This window comes from Labrus mixtus, chromosome 3 (assembly GCF_963584025.1).
Source record: "Labrus mixtus chromosome 3, fLabMix1.1, whole genome shotgun sequence".
NCBI lineage: Eukaryota > Metazoa > Chordata > Actinopteri > Labriformes > Labridae > Labrus > Labrus mixtus.
In genome coordinates, this window is record NC_083614.1 from 6643328 (window position 1) to 6658223 (window position 14896).

The 14896-nt window shown below is 38.1% G+C and overlaps 1 protein-coding gene across 1 annotated transcript; it reads left to right on the forward strand.

Moving 5' to 3' along the window:
* The first annotated feature begins 4237 nt into the window (after positions 1–4237).
* Positions 4238–14838, forward strand: tomm70a (translocase of outer mitochondrial membrane 70 homolog A (S. cerevisiae)). The gene is made up of 12 exons (XM_061030058.1): positions 4238–4544; positions 6258–6431; positions 7874–8000; positions 8079–8188; positions 8277–8425; positions 9261–9468; positions 11352–11486; positions 11608–11715; positions 11854–11970; positions 12138–12235; positions 12322–12444; positions 13224–14838. The coding sequence occupies exons 1-12, from the start codon at positions 4311–4313 to the stop codon at positions 13375–13377; spliced, it is 1737 nt and encodes a 578-aa protein (XP_060886041.1). The 5' UTR covers positions 4238–4310; the 3' UTR covers positions 13378–14838.
* Positions 14839–14896: the final 58 nt, after the last annotated feature.

Below are 14896 nucleotides of genomic sequence, written 5' to 3' on the forward strand. Positions count from 1 at the left end.
CATCCTGTAATATTGTTCATTTATGCAATTTGTTTTGCAAGTCAATGATACATCAACTACAACGTTTTAAGGAATGTATTTGGAATAAAATAAGATTTGAACATGGACAAAATCTGAGAGGATCAATGTGTTATTAACTATCTGCAACCCGTGACACTCAGGAGGCCTAATCCTGCCGGGCAATGTTATGAAACATTGATGGTGCTGTAACATCAGATAATGACTGAAAGCAGATTACTGTAAGTCTGTTTTCCAAAGATGGAAGCCAATTTACACAATACGATTGACAAACAATCCAAACGAAATTAACTCAATAAATTCTAATTTATAGAGCATTATGAAGTTCACGTTTTACAGATCGGGAAGGATTTGTCAAACTGACACGTCTTTAAATTCTTTATTATTGGAAAAAAATGTGGATTTAAATTGTAGACGCTCATAGAAATATATCTTAAACCTTTCAGAAAACGACAAAGCAGCCTTAGGAATTCTTCAAGCAGCTCATGATTTTTGAAAAAAAGGAAACTGACATAAGATGTACATTGTTAAAACTCCTGTGAAGGATCTTTAGTTTAAACACATTTTAATGAATACAGATGCCTCTTAATGACCTTAACATAGCAAAGGAGACCATCTGTTACAAGATTGATTATTTTTATGAAGTTATTTGTAATTTCTGAAACCTTTGCAGGAATAATATCACGCTGCAGAAACAGATATTATTTACATTTTCCACAGCAGATATTCACCGTGAGTGATTCATCTGACAGTTAAAATAAAGTAAGAGGATCAGCAAAGAAAGAGAGGTAAAGCTTTGTCCAAGGAGGCGTCAAAATCAACAAAACCAAAAGTTATGGGTGCCGATAGCCAGAGCAGTGATCCTCAACTGATGTGGGTCGCAGAAACGTTTTCAGTGGGTCGTGAATGTGTTCATGGAAACAAATGGTGTCAAAAAGTCTACAAAGCGCTTTTAAAACATATTTGCTGGGGCGTGGGTGGCCTAGTGGTTAGTTTGCGCACCCCATGTACAGAGGATGTAGTCCTCGAAGCAGGCGCCCCGGGTTCAAATCCAACCTGTGGCTCCTTTCCAGCACATCATTCCTATCTCTCTCTCCATCCTTGATTTCCAACTCTATCCACTGTCCTGTCTCCAAAATAAAAACATTAAAAGCCCCAAATGAATCTTTAGAAAAACAACAATGTTTTGATTCACTTGTGCTGTCAGAGGGCCAAACTGTACAGTTTTTCATTTCATAAACCTTGTTGATTGAAAAAAATATTTGAAATTTGGGTCGCAATTTATATTTTTAAGGAGTTGGTGGTCCTGAGGCTAGACCAGTTGAGAACCACTGGCCTAGCGGTTAGGTCACCCCCCATGTACGGCTGCTATAGTCCCTCCAAGTGAGTGGCCCAAATTCAAGTTCATCCTGCAGCTCCTTTCCTGCATGTCATTCCCCTTTCTCCTTTCTCTCCGCCCATCACCCCCCTCCTCTTCTGTGTTTGTGGTTTGGAAACAGGACTAATCAGCCAGAGGAAAAAAAGATCCTCAATAAACTTCTGTAGGATCTGTAACTCACAAGTTAATCTGATTAAATGATCTCACTGGAACAATTTGGTGCATTTAAGTAGTTGATCTGCAAAGATTAAAATTTTTAAAGTACCTGCTCCGCTCATCTAAACAATTCTAAAGGAGCATAACCACATCACAGGTTTCCAAACAATTACTAGCAGCGACTAACACTAATCCAGGCTGTGCTAACAATAGCAGACATGTTTTCAAAGAATAACAGACACGAGAGTCAGGAATAACAAGAAGATCAGACAACCTTAATGTAACCACTTTCAGAGCACTTTCCACCTTTGTTAAAACAACAACATCAGCTGCACGCTCGCTGAAGAGACAAACATCACATGCAAGGTTATTGTGTGTCATCATGTGTTGTGGACTAGTGGCAAAATTGATTTTAAGGCTTTTCAAAACAAGCTACAGTGCCAGACCTTTATGTTTGAGGCAGCGTATGTTTTAAGTTCAGAACCAGGACACAACAAAATGTACACAGGTTTAATCAAACTATCAATTTGATAAAAGTGCTGAATCAACATGTGGAATTTAAACATTCCTCTTTACTGTTAAAGAGAAGACATAACACAAACTAGGAGGCAATTATGAGCACAAAATAATGTATCTAATAAAAATACACTTTGACTGATGTTTTACATTTTATCTTCTTTTCATTTAAATTATAAATAGAAAATGTGTATTTAACATTTTACTTCATTTTGAATGAATGATTGTGTAGGGTGGAAATAGTAATTAATCGATCCAAAAATAGAAAAACATAACTGTCCATTAAGGGTGCATGTTGTTGTGAGGACAGGCAGTTTGATTACACAGGTTGACCTCTAACCAGCTGCATATAGTTGACTTAAAGAACGGCTCAGTGCTGGTTCTCATTGTTTGAGGACAGATGGCCTTGGGCTCAAATTGAGTGTTCGGGCTCCAGCAGTGCCCGAACAGACGGGCAGAGGGGAGGCTGAACCTGGCAATGACACAAAAAAACACTCAAACTCATAATTTTAACTCACATTGATCAGAATAACAAGTTGAGTGTTGATGCTGGAGCTGAAAAACTTTTGACATTTGCAACTAATTAACCTCCACTATTACAACAGTATGCACAACATTAAGTCAGCATTTCCCTCTGGGTTTTAAAAAATGTATCCATACAACATTTTCAATTCAAGTGCATCTTCCTTTTCCTTAGTATTACTTCCAGCATCATTTCTACAGCTCGGAAGACTTTCTATGTTCTTCCTCTACATAAAGGTGGTTGCAGCCCTGATTTGAATAATTATCATACAGTTTCAAATGGACCATGTCTTGCTAAAATACTGGAGTCAATTGTCAATGACCGGTAAAAATAATTTTAATTAACACACTCCACTGGTGGTCAGGACCCCTGGGGGGTCTCGAGCCACCAAGAAGGGGGTCATGAGAAGCCTTCCAAAATAAACCAATAACAAAATTAAATTGTATATTTTAAACCTTGTTGTAAAAAATATAAATAGTTAAACTAAATATTATGATATTTCGCTTGTTGCTACATTCTGAACTAGTTTTCTGAGGATTTAAATAAAGCGTTTAAAAAAGGTAAGTTGTGAGGTAATCAGCAACACTGGCCCCTGGTGGACAGAACTATTTTGATATCTTTGTTTTAAATCTCAAAATAATTTTGTCCTTTTAGTAGAAGTTTCCTTAGAATAATTTCAAGATTTTCTTTTGCTTTCCTTTATGATCTCAATTTGTATATAAAAAGCTTGCTGCAAAAAAAAGAGTATATGGTGGTAGTTTTTCCAGGATGTTCCAATAGGAGCCTTTTTATGCCCTAATATCTCTTTCCAAGGACAGACCTCAAATGCAAACAATTATCATTCCAGTAAATGATAAAGATGTTGGATGTGAATAAACATTTATCTATTGCCTATTTGCCTACCCTGTTGTTTGGTGGGGGTGATGGTGTTGTTGAATGTTCTAAATTGCTGAAAAAACAAAGGATAGCTTGTTATAATGTGTGCTGATCTCAACAATACAAAAAATATATAAGTGACCGTCTAATTTATTTATTTTCTAAACATGAAAACAGGATTATTGACAGGGGAAACCCAATTGCTCAACCTTATAAAACAGTAAAAGCAAAGGGTCTTAATTAGATTAGAAATTAGAAATTAGAAATATTATTTTTAACCGCCCAATACCTGACTGTAACTGTTTTATTTAATTACTGACTTATCACTGTAGTTATTTCAAGCTTTTAGATTATTTTAGTGTATATATTTTATTGTTCTTATTGCTCTTTTATTGATTTTATTTTCTGTAGTAGCTTTATCTCTGTAGTAGCTTTATTTCTCGTTGTTTATCATTTATGTATGTTTTCTCGGCATCATTGTAAATGAGGGTCACCCTCAATGATCTCTCCGAGAACTTAAATAAAGGTTGATGATAATTAACAGCAGGATAAAATAAAGATTTAAGCAATACATTTACAAGGCAACCATAGTACATTTTATTCTATTTTATTTAATTTTGCTTTTCTTTTGAGAACGGATTAGAATAATCATCATGTACATATTTGAGTATTAAGCTGTTCTGATATGTTTGGACTACAATTAACCACTTTTGTACTACAACTACACACAGCCCCGTCGCAGTGTTTTCCCATGATGCATCGGTGCGACCTCGCTAAGCACGGGAAGAAGTAGCGGGGCTCTCTCACGCTGCTGCCTGGCTAACTAACGCTCCCTCGTACATCATGGCTGCTTCAAAGCCAGTCGAGCCTCAGTCCGGGACAGGACTACCCCGCTGGCAGCTGGCCCTGCTAGTCGGGACCCCCATAGTGCTCGGGGTGGGGGCGGTTTACCTGTGGAACCGCCGCAGGACGAAGGACAGGAAAGGGACCGGGGAGAGGAAAACACCTGAAGGCAGCGCCAGCCCGGTTCAGGGCCAGGACGGCGCAGCTAGAGCCAACCGGGAGCAGGAGAACATGGTACCGTTACCGTAACCTAGAGACCCCTCTTTCTTCTGCTGCTGACCTGAAACCAGCCACCTTAACACGGGTTGTCTTGTTGCAATCAGAAGATATATTTTATTAATTTAAACTCTGTCAATGCCGTAAACCGTAGTCAAGGACAACCGCCGTTTCAGTGAGTGACAGCTAGGCCGAGAGCAGATTAGCCCCAGGTAACTGTTAGCTAGCTCTCTCGTTAGCCAGAGAAACTAAGTGGCTTGTGGGCTAACTCGGCTTGTTGATAATCTACAGTGAGTTGATATTTCTCTGAGACAAAGGTGTGAACAACATGAACACATGCGTGGTAATGTCGCAGCCTGTAGCACTTCATGCGAGCTAACGTTATCAGCCGAGTGGGGGGCGGGGACGGCTGTCATTTGATTGAGAAACAAGGCAAGAGGTGGAGGATAAAACAGGTGTCTGTCACCTCATTCTTCAAGTACTGCGCATGCGTAATGTGCAATTAGACTTAGACTGTCATTCAAACTTGTACTTTACAGTGCAGATAAGCATTTATCTGCATTTATCATTTAGCTCGTTGTAGTGCAGGATAAAAACAGCAGCAAGTATTCACATAGAAAAATAAGGTGCAGATATAAATAGATATAAAAAGAAAAGCTATGTATAAAATTACGATACAGATAAATATATTGCACGTTTGTGATGTGTGTTATATTGTATTTTACAGTCCAGTGAGATGGTCCTGTGTGGGGGTTTGAGGGAATGGAGGGATTATTTTTTTGTGTTCAAAAGTCTTGTGGCCTGTGGGAAGAAGCTGTTACAGAACCTGGAAGTTCTGCTTCGGAGGCTGCAGAACCTGTTTCCAGAGTCCAGCAGCGAAAACAGCCCTTGGTGGGGGGTGGGAGGTGTCTCTGCTGATTTTCTGAGCCCTGCCTGCCTTAACTGCCTGGCCTGTGAAGCTAACTTTAACAATCTTTACTCTCGCATAGTTAAAATACAGTGAAGATACCATAAAGTTGTATATAATGTTGCGATATGCATATTGTTATTAATTAAATTAAAGCGACTGATGTACAACAATAAAAAATATTTAGAGTTGTGCAATTAATCGCAATTTTATCGGTATCAGCCTTCGCAATAAACACATTGCAAAATTCTGATTTTATTGGAATAAATAAAAAACACTTGATGAGAATACACACCAAGCATGTGTGTATTTTACCTGTTGGATCTAGGCCTGGATATAATTTCCATGCTTTCTCACCATTTTGGTGCAGTCAGAATGACTATACCTTATACTAAGGTATAAACATGAAGAACAGCAGAAAGATAATTAAACTGCTTTATAGCTAATATTAACTCTTTATTTTTTACTTGAATGAGAAATGCCTCCTCTGCTGGGATTATTTAAGCTTGACAAACCTTTACTGTTTTTGTCGACATGCATTTAACATAGCAGTCTTTACTGTTAAATCATTGCCGCTGTGAGTTATGGTTTCTTAACTCTCCTGCTTTGTAATTTTGATGGCATTAAATCCTCAGTACACCCTTTCGGTTAACTAAAGGGTTAACTACTAACTAACTAAAATCCTATTACAGTGTAGGATGCTGAAAGGATACCTAATTATGTGGAAAACAGTCTTTGGGCTCTTCAAGCCTTAAGCCAGTCCGATGAATCCACCGGGGGATAATTTAATCAATAAATGTCTTTCTTTACTCACCCTCATTTAGAGCCCCCTGGATCGGGCCCAAGGAGCGAAAAACAAGGGTAACAAATACTTCAAGGCTGGAAAATATGATAACGCCATCCAGTGCTACACAGAGGCCATTGCTCTCTGCCCGACAGAGCAAAAGACGGATTTATCAACATTTTACCAGAACAGAGCCGCAGCCTACGAACAGTTGGTGGGTAACACTTTCTTTTAATCTCTGCAGAGAATAATGTCATATGAAAGACCTACATGGTGTGCAGTACTTACAAAAATATGATACACTTTGAGATTTGTCCAAGAAAGTGAATTTCTCAATATAATATGCAAGCTGTTATGTAATGACAGCATACTCTCTGACTGGTGTTGATTTCCCCCAGAAACTAGCATTATTCATTGACTATTTGTAGTGTAGTGTAGTGCAAGTGTGTGTCCACTTTCTATACTTTTTAAAATATTATTGTTGTAAAATGCTCTTTACAAATAGCAGGATCTTTATTTTTTTGTAGTATGTGTCTCGTCATACCATTATACATGAAGCATTGTGGTTCTGCAGAGGTGTCCTGACCTATAAATCACTTATTCCACATAAAATGTAAACTTGTTGTTGGTACATACATATCCCATGAGAGACCTAATAGTTTTTCCAAAAGCGCATTAATAGTTTTGATGCTTGTAGAGTGAAAGCCTCCCAGGTTTTTCCTCCTTCTCTTCAGTGATCTAAGAGTATGCTTTATATGGATTTAAAAATACATTAGTGATGAGATTGTAAAATATTTTATCATAGATAGCAATAAAAATAACACTTGATAAGTCAAGGTCTAATTTCCTTAATTGATATTTTCATGAACAGAAAGACTTGTGCATATCCTCAACATTTGTGAATTGATAAAACCTGATTAGTGCACCAATGACAGTCCTATTGATTGATTCTTTTTTTGTTTGTCATTCTGTTATGTAGAAAGAGATAGTTTGGTGTTTTTCATTAAAAGGATGTGTCATATCTGTGATGCTATGAAAATAGCTCTTAGTCTTTACAAAATATAAGTATCACAGTGGTTCCAGTATGTGTTTAAGCTGTTTGAAGAATATAGAGTATAGTTCGATTACTACTAGAACGACTTGATTTGGATACATTTTGGCCAGAGTACGTATCTTCCCTTGCTTGGTGCTTCTCACAATTTAAAGCCAGAAGAGGTGGCATTACTTTGCAGAAAACACTGGTTCCTACTTTCTGTCAATGTTTCTCAGCGTGTGCGCAAATGATCAACTTTCTCCAACACGTTTACTTAGAGTTAACTCAACTCCATGAGTTATTCTTCATTTCACGTGTAAAATGTTTGTTGTATTTGGACTTTCAGACTTGTTTTATCTTTTAATAAAATCTTTTGAGTTGTTAATTTGCTCGTTAGGCTGCAGTTTTATGCGGGTAAGGTGTTTGTATTATGAAAGATGCTCTTCTGTTTTTTATTTTATTTTTATTTTTAGTGCAAAATCCATTATCACTGCAAAAAAGTCTTATTTAAACCTTAAACCATACACATCTGTGTCTATTATGACTTTAAGCCTTCTTTGGGTAGTGGACTCCTGGACACAGAGCTATTTTGGGAGATAACCATCCTGTCTCTTTGATTTCAGATGAAATGGACAGAAGTGGTGCAGGACTGCTCTCAGGCGGTGGAGCTGAATCCACGCTACATCAAGGCTCTCTTCAGGAGGGCCAAAGCTCTGGAAAAACTGGACAACAAGAAGGAGTGCCTAGAGGGTGAGACAATCTCCTTTAACTGAAATCTAATCTTACAAATTTTGACTTTAATTAACAGTCATTTTCGTTCTCTTCCAGATGTCACAGCCGTTTGTATTCTTGAGGCCTTCCAGAACCAACAGAGCATGCTGCTGGCCGACAAGGTGCTGAAACAGCTGGGGAAAGAGAAGGCCAAAGATAAATACAAGGTACTTGCCCACTTTTAGACACATCTTCTTCCACTGTTATTTCTCTAAATTGCAATAGGAAACTTATCTTTAACCCCCTCTTCTGTAGAACCGTGAGCCGATGATGCCGTCTCCTCAGTTCATCAAATCCTACTTCAGCTCCTTCACCGATGACATCATCTCGCAGCCACTGCAGAAAGGGGAGAAGAAAGACGAAGATAAGGACAAGGAAGGCGAGGCAGCTGATGTCACTGAGAGGTTAGATGATGTTTATTTAGTATGTGTTTACTGTTTAACAGACTCAGTTTACTCAGACGTCTGGTACACTAACAATGCTACTGTTCCACTTTCATTTCTTTACTTTCATTTTCATGTCTGACTCGGAGCACGAGGTGTGCTGTTAAAAGTAGGACAGCTGGAATGTGTAGCTGATAGAAAATCTTTTAGCAGCTATGAGGAACTTACATTTTGTGTTGATTGTGCTCACTTCCATAAAACAATGCAGTATGTTTTGTCTTTCAGATGATCCTTCTCTTTAGAAGTGTTGATTTTTCTGTAAAGAAATATCTTCACCTTTTTCCCTTAGGTGGTTAACCTGCTTCTCACTGTCAAACTTTACCTTTAAAAATGTCAATAATGGCCCTTTAAGTCAATATGTTGTGAATTGTTTTGTCAGAATCCAACCTGGTGACGTTCATAATAGCTGTATTAATATATTCACTCTCTCCATTATGGTCAGTGTTCAGTATTACATTTAAACTCTCACTCCTCCTTAAACTACTCACAGTAGGTTTAAGCCCCAAAAAAATCATTTGTGTTTAATATTGAAGATTTTATGTAAAATTTCTGAGTAGAAGCATTTTTTAATTCCAAACCAGTGTAGTGCTGGGGAATATCCATTAACTTAACCATTAGACAGTTTTAGGTCAAAGTCAAACTCTTCTTTGCTTGACCTTTGTATGAAACTCTCCTCTGGATCATCTTTTTTTTTGTAACTCTGTTTAAAAACGTCATCCCTCTCCCACTTCAGAGCACTGTATTATCACCTGGTAGATTTTCACTTTCCCTGATCTGTGTCTTCCCCTCTCTTTAGCTCTGGGTACCTGAAGGCGAAGCAGTACATGGAGGAGGAAAACTACGACAAAATTATCAGTGAATGCACCAAGGAGATCGAGTCAGGAGGTCGATACACGGCTGAGGCTCTGCTCCTGCGAGCCACCTTCTACCTGCTGATCGGTAACGCCACGGCTGCTCAGCCAGACCTGGACCGGGTTATCAACATGCATGACGCCAATGTGAAGGTACAGATTTGTCATTTGTTTCTTAGTTTTTAAGTTTTGAACATAGGCTTTTATAAAACTGTATTCCCTTTTTATTATTTCATTAAGTTTTTTATTGACATCTTATTGTGTTATTGTTGCACTTTTTAGTCATAAAGTGATTCTGTTTATCACTTTTGGCTGTATGTGTGTATGGAGGAATATATATTTTTAAATACTTAAGTTATTTGTTAATCCTGTTTTCAGTCAGGTTTAACAAGTAACTGGGCTATTCCAATACTGATTCACTTATTAAGAGAGACTAGGGGAGACCAAAAACGTATTTTTAACTTTTAGTAGTCTGTGCTATTGTAACTGAGTGATTGTAAAGCACGCGGACCGATCCGAGTACGCGAGGAACAGAAGTGCTTTAATCTGTGTTCCCACACGGACCGCAAAGCGGAAGCACACTGACACCTTTTAGTTTATGAAGGCAACAGTTTTTGAATGCCCTTTGAGCACATAATAAACCTAATCACATCTGGGACAGTTTCATCACAGAACTATTAATATTTCCCTCTGTCGATATAAGAACTTCAACGGCATTTGTTATGGCTTTGGCCCGTTCAGAATTACTAGTAAAAGGCTGTCTGTTGGGGAGGGAGGGGGTTCATTCTGTCATGCTGCAGGTTATGCTCCCACACAGACGTGTCTCCCCTTTCACGCAGCAGCGCTGCTGGAGCAGGATCATCGCTGAAAATGAAAAGGAAAACGAAACTTAAGAGCTAGTCCGTAAAAAGAACTCCATCCCGGTTATATGCAACTGTCCAAACCAACAGGACTCGAGGAACTAGTAATCTGCACAGTTTATGTTTGAACTTTTTTACAATTTACTAACTAAAAGTTGTGTCCCATATCCGCGGCCGCAGCCTTCCTTCACAAGAGGAAGGCTGACTAGCTCTTAAATTTAGTTTTGATTTTCAGCGATGATCCCGCTCCAACAGTGCTGCCCGGTGAAAATAACCTGCAGCATGATCGAATGAACCCCCTCCCTCCCCAACAGACAGACTTTTACTAGTAATTCTAAACGGGCCAAAGCCATAACAAATGCCGTTGAAGTTCTTATATCAACAGAGGGAAATATTAATAGTTCTGAGATGAAACTATACTGTCACAGATGTGATTAGGTTTATTATGTGCTCAAAGGGCATTCAAAAAACTGGTGCCTTCATAAACTAAAAGGTGTCAGTGTAATTAAGAAGAAATATTTTTACATATAGGCTATATTAATTACTTCATTTCATTCTAAAATGCTTTATTTCATTCATATCTTTTATTTATTGGAGACTCTTTTGGTTGAAGGATGCAGCATAAGTTTATTTTTAATTTAAAATGTTATTAAAAAGTAACCTGAGCAGGTGTACAAGTCTGAACTGTCGATGCTGCACTTAGCCCAATGTGTAAAAGGGAAATTCTAAGTGTTCCTAATAAAGAAAAAAAAAATTGCATCAGGTCCCTTTACTGTACCGAACCGAAGCTTCAAAACTTGGAACCGTACCGAACCAAAATTTTTGTGTACCGTTACACCCCTAATTCAAAGTAATCCATACAAGTGTCCTGTAAAAAAAAGAGGAGAAGAAGGTTGAGGTTTTTTTTAAATTGTTTTTTGGGAAAACTGATGCAGTCTTGTCCACCGTTGCTCTGAAAAGATGGCCTCTCAAACTGCGTCTAAACACAATTTCTAAGTATCATGCCTCAATTACTGTTTAATGTTTTTTTTATTGCATAAGAAGAGTGAATCAGTCTTGCCTTCAGAGGATCACATTTTCACACTTAGTGTATGTGTCAACCAAGATGTCTCTCGAACAGGACTGGATTGTCTTCAGTCTGACACCCTCTCTCTCTGTTCTGTCTACTTCTTTCAGCTACGAGCCAACGCTTTGATCAAGCGTGGAAGCATGTACATGCAGCAGCAGCAGCCACTGCTCTCCACACAAGACTTCAACATGGCAGCTGAGATCGACACGCGTAACCCTGACGTCTATCACCACAGGGGTCAGGTATGACAGTTGTATAACCGACTGGCTGTCGATGGACAAAAACCTGCTTTATGTCTGACTCAGCTTACTGCTCATCAGTAAGTGCCAGTAAGAAATTTCTGAAATCTGTGTTTCCCCTCAGCTGAAAATCCTGCTGGACCAGGTGGATGAGGCTGTGGGAGACTTTGATGAGTGCATCCTGCTGCGGCCAGACTCTGCTCTGGCTCAGGCACAGAAATGCTTTGCTCTTGTAAGTAATCAAAGGAAGATTTGTTGAAAAGTGTGGTTGCTCTTTACATAACCAATCTTGGTGACTAGTCTAGTTTTTGATTCAGTGGGTGCTATAACTAAAGATTAGCTATTGACTTTCTTCTTCGTGTGATTTCAGTACAGACAAGCATATACTGGAAACAACCCCTCTCAAGTACAGAAAGCCATGGACGGCTTTGAGGACGTTATCAAAAGGTTTCCCAAGTGTGCAGAGGGCTACGCTCTTTACGCTCAGGTACAGAAAATACATTTGATCTCATATAACCGCATAAATCTTCAAATTAGTTCTCAATGGCTCCAGATAATAGTTGTTGATTTTTTTTTGTTTAGTTTAAATGTCAAATAGACATTCTATTTAATGGTCACATGTTGTGCAACACGACTGTTTATTTATGTTTTCAGGCTTTGACTGATCAGCAGCAGTTTGGAAAAGCAGACGAGATGTACGACAAATGTATTGAACTGGAACAAGACAACGCTACCACTTATGTTCACAAAGGGTAAACATCTTTGCCTTTTTTCAGGTGATATTTTAAAAATAGTATGAGATCCATATGTCTGAGCTAAATGTTCAATGTGTGTTCAGTTTGTTACAGCTTCAGTGGAAACAGGACCTTGACTTGGGTCTAGAGCTCATCAGCAAGGCCATCGAAATTGACAACAAATGTGACTTTGCCTACGAAACCATGGGAACCATTGAAGTTCAGAGGTGAGAGCGCCGACTACAATCATTTATAAATACGTAATGAATGTTGTGAAAGTGTTGCAGTTTGATCAGGTTTAGGTACAAAAGGTTCATGGTTTGGTTTAGGAAAGCATATTTACATTTTCACAGTATTTCCAATCAGATTGATACAGGTAGAGTTTTATGTACAGTTACAATAAGTTAATTGTTTAAATGCTCACATTTATAATGTACATAGATCAGTTAAATACATCCAAAAAAAATGCACTGGTAAGCAAGTGCTAGTTGCTTTTTAGTTACTGTGGTCTTGGTAGAGGAGAAGTTTGGAGTTCATTGTAATTCATTCAGACAACCAAAGATGGACCCAAACAGTTTTTGACCTTTCTCTTGCGTATAACTTTGATCAGTTCAGAAAACAATGAAATGTTTACTGAGTGTTCTGTGGATTTCTTCATGTGAAATACCAACAAGGGAATCTTTAGAGCATCAAGCTAAGACCTCATTGAGTAGAAACCTACAGTCCCATACACCTACAAACATATGTGTTCCCATGTGAGGCTTCTCCTGGTAGTGTTTTAATTGTTTCAGAAAAGCATTGCTGTTGCAGGAAATGGTTTGATATTGCATACGAGTTTATTAAAAGTGTGGTGTATTTCATGAGGACATAAGATTACCAGCACTCAAAGAGGTGTGAAAAATCATCAGTATTTGATGACCTGTGAATAAAAACAAGCTGCTTCTTAATACTTGAACACTTGGCATGTGATGACATCTTGAAATAACCGGAGATTTTTTCCTTTCAGGGGCAATCTGGACAAGGCAATAGACATGTTCAACAAGGCCATCAACCTCGCCAAGTCAGAGATGGAGATGGCCCATTTGTACTCGTTATGTGACGCAGCGTACGCCCAGACTGAAGTGGCGAGGAAGTACGGGCTGAAACCCCCAACACTGTAATTCCACCGCCAACTGATCGCCAATCTCCTCACTGCTCAACCTAACTGTGTTCAAAGTGCAACTGTCTATTTGATTTGTAAAAAAAAAAAAAAGAGTATAGGTTATATAAGAGGAAAGAAGAGCCTGAATATAAATAAACAGTGTTAACATCATATTAAAGGGGTTTGTTATCAGAGAAGGAAGGCAGGATTTCTATTAACATGAAGCTGTGATGAAGCTTTGTGGTTGATTTGTCAGGGCGGCAAATTCAACCAGAACATCGTGATCAGAATTAAGAGAAAGATTATGTCATCTATGGAGAGGAAAATACATGACGACCATGTAACACTGTCTAAATGACATGAATAGAAATCGATGTAAGAGAATTGAAACGTGCGCAGTTTGTTGAACCAATTACCGACTTAAAGGCTTTTGTGACACTTTTAAATCTACAGAAAATACTGTGAGAGCTTCATATAGTTCTAATGGACTGTTCACTTGTTAATTTATGCCGACTTAAAGTGGTTTTGTCCAGCTCCTTCCACATTGTAACATACTTTATCAGTTTCAAATGCAAGATAAACAATTATAGTCAAATGTGTAATGTCTGTGTTTGTAATGCTGGAAACGATCCCATTGATGCGGGGAAACGGAGAGGTTAGCTTAGCATCCTGAGAGTTTTTTTTTTTTTAATTATGGGATTGCTTGTTTTCTTTTTTTTACAAACTGTGCAGCATGTTGACTTTATAAATAAATGTAAATGCAATGCTTGTGCTGTCTTGAACACTAGAACAATTCTAAGACTGGGAAACAACTTTGCATTAGAAACCAACTTAATGTCTTTAGTTTTTTCAAATTGTTGTTTTCAAATTACCTCCAGAAGATGTCACAAGGGATAATGATGGTTTAGCTCACTTTAATTCAGAAACAGGATTTGTTTTCTATTTTATTGTCAAATGTTTATTTTTCATGCTACACTTAGTTTCATGTTTTGACAGTTACCCCAGGAAAGTTGTTTCATGTTTTCTCCCCTTTTCAAATTATGTCACAACTCAAGCCTTATTTTTTTAAGACCCTATGCAGCCAGAAGAATCTCTTGGAAAAGTGTAGGATTTTGTTCCCAAGTAGCATCCATGCCATCAAGTGAAAGTCAAATTAGCCACCACTGCTTAATGTTTGTACTTCTGGGGTAGCAGTCATTCATGTAGCAGCAGTAATGGCTGTATTTTGTTGATATTTGGTAATGATATGGAAACGAATCATACATTGAAGATGCAGCTGATGAGAACTACATCTTCAGGAATCAAGCAAGAGTTTACCTTTGAGAAAGTTACGTAACATCATCAGCAGATATTCTGCAGATATCCACTGAGTTTTGGCTTTTTGATAGAAATTATACCTAACACTCTTCATCAACGACATGTATGGTGACCAAAGTGACAGAATATATGAATCCTAATAAAGTTCCTGGAATGAATTTCACATTTTGCATATTTATTGAAGTCTGTGTTACTTAACAGTTTTCATAAACAAAAATCCA